The following is a 6,221-nucleotide window of genomic DNA, read 5'->3' as shown; positions in this document are numbered from 1 at the left end:
AGGGTTGCAAAATTTGAAAACAAAATGTAGAGAGAGAGAGAGAGAGAGAGAAAGGGGCTAGAATGCCCTGCTAACTTCTGGGATTCTGAAAAATTTTGATGTGCACTTTGTGTCTTGGGTTATGGAGTCTTCATAACATCTGCTAAGTGCAACTCAGCAGTCAACATAGGGTTTCCTTCTCCACGACCTGCTATATTTTGCGTCAACAGGGCCCATAGATTGGAGCTCATGTGACCATAGAAAGGTAATATAGATACTAGATCAATCATATACATGTAAATCATTCACTGCTCTAAGATATCATGCATCTTATCAGTATTCACATTGACAAGCATGAGATGAACCTCTGTGCAATGGTGGCTTCAAGCCCACATCCATGGTATCTTGTCTGACCATCTTGTGTTATTCTAATAGAGTCTAAAAGGATAATCCAATTACATTTCAACATGTTAGATGATCCAAATAAATCATTCTTCCACATAGACAAATATTGAATTATTTTGAAACAACTTAAAAATACTAGACTGTTAAGAGCAGCTCCAATGTCTAAATCTAACACAGCCATGTGACTCTCTCACCATGACAAAATGCAATTCTCTACCTTCTATTAAGGCTCATAACATAATTCAAATTGCTAGATAAATCATTCACAAGATAGAGCTACCAAACAATGACCCAAAACTATAGTTCCAAAAGGTTTCTATTTATAGGAATTCTAAAACGAAGCACCTTAGCTTGACGCAATTCATAAACCTCCAAGAATAGTTGCTTCGAAAGTTCCTCCAAAGCTTGCACCTCTGCTTCCAAACCTTTTATATCTGCAACCAATGGCATTGATTATTTGTATTAGTCATCTAGAAAACAATTGTAATAAAAGACATATTAAGAATAAGTACAATGTAACTCAAATTGAATTATGCTCATGAATCAATAAATAGAACAATTATATAGTTTAATGGTGGCAATAAGAGAATAAAAACAAGATAACTCCTATGAGTTGAAATTGGCAGCCGGGGAGAAATTCCAAAAGAACCAATGTGGAAAAAGTTGAAGTCGGGATTAAATCGGCAAGGGTCCAAAGGTCGAAAAACTCGTTAAAGTCAGGAGTTTTTTGAAAAAGTCGGAAAAATTAAAAAACACAAAAATATTCATCTATTTTTTTTTTTAGCATCTAGATTATCCACAACATCAAATAAATGCATTTCCACATAAACATGGAAAGAAAGCTAATATATAATATGTATATGAAGTCTAGTGCTACATCAAATATCAAAATAGTGAAACAACCCCTGAATCTTGAGTCTTGTCTGAGTCTGAACTCTCAAGATGGCCAACTTTTTTGGTCGACTCCCGATAAAATCAGGATTAATTCGATTAAACCGCGATTTTTTTGGCAGTGAAAAAGTCTGCAAAAAGTTGGCCGATTTAATCGTTTTGCTGAAAAAGTTGGGTTTTTAGGATTTAATCCCGACTTTTTGTCGACTTTTTCAACATTGTCGTTAAAGAACCCCTTCCTGCACCACCTATAAAGATCTTGCAATTGATTAGAGAAAAAAATATTAATTGTTAATTGATATGATTAAATTTATTTGGGGTTAAGAGCAAATTATTAAAGTCTTCACCATGTTGGCTCCAATTCAAAAAGGAAAACATTAAATTTCAAATTTCAAATTTGGTCAAGTTGGCTCACCTAAAATCATAACCCTTTGCATCAACAATCAACTATATATTGGCATCTAAGTTCCAGAATTTGATAAGCCAATCCGATGATCTTCTGAGGGAGATAAAAACTCAGGTATAAGACATGTAATGATTTTTGCAGCTTGCTCTTCTCTCTGTGGGTTCACATCTATATTATTTTTGGTCCGTATGCTTCACGAGGTTTACATATCTCTATAAGTGGCTACCAACTCATCTCTATGGATTGCTTCTTATCTCTATGGCTTGTATGACATCTATAAGGCTTGCATTCTATTATAGGGCTCGCAATTCATTACAGTGGTCGTACTACAAGACTTGCATTTCATTATAGTGGTCACATCATTACAGTGGTCATATTATAAGGATTCGATTCCATTACCTGGCATCGCATCATTTGACGACACAGTGACATTGCTTCACTTGATCATTACAATGGCATCGCATCATTTGATGGCACAATGATGTCACTGCACTTGATCATTACACTGGCATCGCATCGTTGACTATATAGTGGCATCCTGTGTCTACACAAGTGGCTCACACTCTATGAGTCTATACATGGCTTGTATTCTTCAGCATGGCTCGCATTTATCAATGGTTTGCATTATTATACAATGACTAGCATTATATTTCTTTATAGATCATTTTGTTTACACAATGGCTCATATATAAGTTAAGTTACTCGCACTCTGTTTCTATGACATACATTTTGTACTTCTATATGATGTATGGACAAGTACTTGTCTTGAGATAGTGATTTATTCTACAGTTAGTGATCTATACAACTATGAGATAGTAATCTATATGACTTGAGATAGTGATCTATACTACTGTGAGATTGTGATCTATGTGACAGTGAAGAGGCATGACAATGATCTACATGACAGTGGCCTTGCTTATGATACAGGATGTTGTATCATGATGAATGATGCATAACAGTGAACTTGATATGAAAGTACGGCTGTGATAGTGACCTTGATGATAACATACTCTTGATGGCAGTGATAAAATGATGGATGACTGTGATATTCCCACATAGCAATATTTCTAAGGGAAATATCTATCTTGCCCAATTTTGTCTTATTTCATGTTTGCACTTAGGAGATGTGGATTCAGAGGTCCCACATGAATTTTGGGATTAAGTGGGGGCCTAAACATTAGGAAGGAAGGGAAATATTGCAGCCCTAATGGAGCATGGGGGCCACCCCATGGAGAATTACGGCCCACATGTGGAAGACATTTTCATTGGAGCAAGGTTGGTGGGGAAAGTCAAGTTGGGCCCACATGGGCATCTTGGAGGCTCTTTGATAAATAGAGCAAGAGGCACTCATTTTGGTCACCCATTCATCTATTCAGAAATTGTGTCTTTGACATAGAAATGTTGTTTAGCGCACGAGTGTCTCCAAGCAGAGATCTCAACACTTGCTTCAATGGACTTCGAGTGCCAGAGCAAGGAGGGAGTCCTACCTATACCAGTTCATACAAGTAGCAGGGAGTGCGAGTTTGTGGAGAGGATTGGCAGCAACAGCACAGGGATTGCACAGTTCTTGGAGGAGGCACACTTGGAGGTTGAGGAGTGAAGGAAGTTAGACGCTGAACTTGAGGTGGAGTCTGGGGAAGTGTTGTGGGGCTTTTCCAACATTTTGGCAGAGCAGCAAACGCAGCATTTGCTACAGGTTACATCTTCTGCTTGTGGAGGAGGGCCAAGCATTTGGGGTTCAATTTTGGAGCATCAAAACTAGAACAAACCCTTTTTGGGTTTCCCTGGATTTATTGAGGAGAGGCCAAGATTAATTTGGCAGAGTTTTTTGGGCAGATTTGAGGGGTCAAACAGGGGCACCAACTCAGTCAGCAGCTACATCCCCTAGGGGAAAATTGGGCCAAAATTCTAAGGTCAACATTTGGCCAATTCCTTCGTGCATTTTTGTGGGTTATTGGTGGAGAGTGCGGGGTTAATTTCCCGGAATTTTATGAGCACCCGAGGAGGCCCTAGCAGCAATTATTTGCAGCCAGTAGCATATTTTTTGGGTAGTTTCATCGCAGATCCAGGAGAGAGCATCAACAAATTTGAGAGGAATTTCTTATTGTTCATTTGGGCTTAGCTAGCTTGCCTTTAGCAAGCCTAGCTGCACTCTTTCCAGCACCTCATTGTACCCTCTTACTTATTAATAAAATGGCTCAGATCAGCACAATTCATGGAGATTTCTGGTTGTTAAATGTGTTGTAAATTTTTGTATGTGTTTCTGCTATGTTTGCTAATCAATGAATGAATTGAATTGATTTACAATGAGCAATGAAGCTCAATAAATAATACAAATGTATTTACAGAAATAGAAACAGCAAGTTTCTACTAAGAAATAGAAACAACAAGTTTCTTCTAAGAAACTGCTAATAAGATCACAGACGATCTTATCCGAATGAGCATTAAACACTAAAATAGCATTATTCTAATACCCTCCCTTAATGCTCAATCTATTTACAACACCTATAGACCCTCTGAATTTTACAAACTTATCAGGACCAAGGGGCTTGGTGAAGATGTCTGCTGGCTGCTGCATTGTGGGAACACACAGCAACTGAACGAATCTGTCTTCAACAAGCTGTCGAATGTAGTGACAATGGGTTTCCACATGCTTTGTTCGTTCATGGAAGACTGGATTCTTGGCAAGTTTGAGCACTCCCTGATTATCACAGAACAAGGGAGTAGGACCTGCCTGGGAAACATGCATATCCGCAAGCATACGTCGAAGCCAAACTGCCTCACAAGATGCCTTAACTACTCCCTGATACTCTGCTTCTATCGAGGAGAGAGCCACTTCCTGCTGCTTCTTACTAGTCCAGGTGACAGCACTGGATCCTAGACTAAACACATACCCAGTTGTAGATTTACAGTCATCAACCGAACCGGCCCAGTCAGAATCTGTGTAACCACTGAGTGTAGGATCGGAACTCCGAGTGTACAGAAGTCCATAATCAGGAGTGCCACGCACATAACGCAGCACACGCTTCGTTGCTATCCAATGATCAGCCTTAGGAGCTGACATGAAGCGTGAAATGTAGCTCACTGCAAAACTAATGTCAGGTCTAGTGGCAATAAGGTAGATGAGGCTGCCCACTAATTGCCTAAATAAAGTTTCATCCACAAGTGGTGAGGATGACTGAGCTGAAAGTTTGAGCCCTGGTTCCATAGGAGTCGTGGCAGGTTTGCAATCCTGCATTCTGAACCTGTCCACAAGATTTCTGGCATACTTGGACTGAGAGAGAAAGATGTTGTTCTCAGTCTGCCAGACTTCAACCCCCAAACAGTAATGAAGAAGTCCCAAATCTGTCATATCAAAAGTGTTGCACAAATCCTGTTTGATCCCATGGATCAAATGTGCTGAACTCCTAGTGATGATAAGGTCATCCACATAGACAACCACAAACAGAATATCATCACTAGTGTGGTTGATATATAGGTTTGCATCAGATGGACTCTGCTAAAAGCCATGATCTGTTAGGTACTTATCAATTTTCATGTACCAAGCCCAAGGAGCTTGTTTCAGACCATAGAGTGCTTTGACTAATCTATAGACTTTCTGTTCTTGACCAACAACCTTGAATCCTGGAGGTTGCGTCATGTAGACTTCTTCCTGTAAGTCACCATTCAGAAAAGCACTCTTTACATCCATCTGATGGACTTTCCAACTGAACTGAGCCGTTAAGGCAAGGACGAGGCGTATGGTACTCATCTTGGCTATAGGAGCAAAGGTCTCCTCATAGTCTATGCCTTTCTTCTGTGAGAACCCTCGAACAACAAGGCGATCCTTATACTTGTCTAGGGTTCCGTCAGCTTTGTATTTCACTTTATACACCCATTTGCAGCGAATGGGCTTCTTCCCTGTAGGAAGATCAGAAAGGGTCCAAGTGTGATTCTTCTGAAGACTCTGGAATTCAGCTTCCATAGCCTGTTCCCACTCAGGTATACCCTTAGCCTCTGAATAGCTTTGAGGCTCAAAAACACTGTGTAGGTTAGCCATAAGAGCAAAATTGACTGTAGGTTGTTGTTTGCTCTTATTTCTGGAAGTTCTACCTTCAAGGAGCTCATTATCTCGGAGATCACCAATAGTTTTAGCCCACCATTTAGGTCGGAGAGTAGAAGAACCAATATCAGGAGTAGGTAGAGGAGGCTCAGGAACAACAGGCGCAGCAAGAGGAGGATTATTTTCCGGAGGAAGATCAGGCAGTGCATTATCAAATACTGACGTTACATCATCCCTCCCATTAGGTGGACCTAACGGAAGAAGAACACTGTGAGGCTGATCCTCAAAGCACTGCTCAGAAGGAGGAGACTGAAAGAACCCTCTGTCTTCATCAAATACTATGTCCCGACTGAAGCTAAGATGACCAGTGTCTATATCTATCAGTCTATAGGCCTTGTGGTGATCACTGTACCCTGTCATCATGAATTTCTGGCTTTTGGAATCCAGCTTAGAGCACTTAGCAGCTGGAATCCAAACGTATGCAACCGAGCCAAACAC

General features: G+C 40.2%; 1 protein-coding gene across 1 annotated transcript in view; it reads right to left on the bottom strand.

The window, feature by feature from the left end:
* Positions 1 to 681: 681 nt before the first annotated feature.
* Positions 682 to 6,221, bottom strand: part of LOC149256251 (GPCR-type G protein COLD1-like) — a 181,103-nt gene continuing 175,563 nt past the window's right edge. The window contains exon 6 of the mRNA XM_089455283.1: positions 682 to 818. Within this exon, the coding sequence (XP_089311409.1) occupies positions 682 to 818 (137 nt within the window). The remainder of the gene's footprint in view (positions 819 to 6,221) is intronic.

Source organism: Pinus tabuliformis, chromosome 7 (genome assembly GCF_031772625.1).
Source record: "Pinus tabuliformis cultivar Carrire ecotype Pingquan chromosome 7, CPIR1, whole genome shotgun sequence".
Lineage (NCBI taxonomy): Eukaryota > Viridiplantae > Streptophyta > Pinopsida > Pinales > Pinaceae > Pinus > Pinus tabuliformis.
Note: the sequence above shows the minus strand (reverse complement) of the source record. Positions and strands in the feature narration are given on the sequence as shown.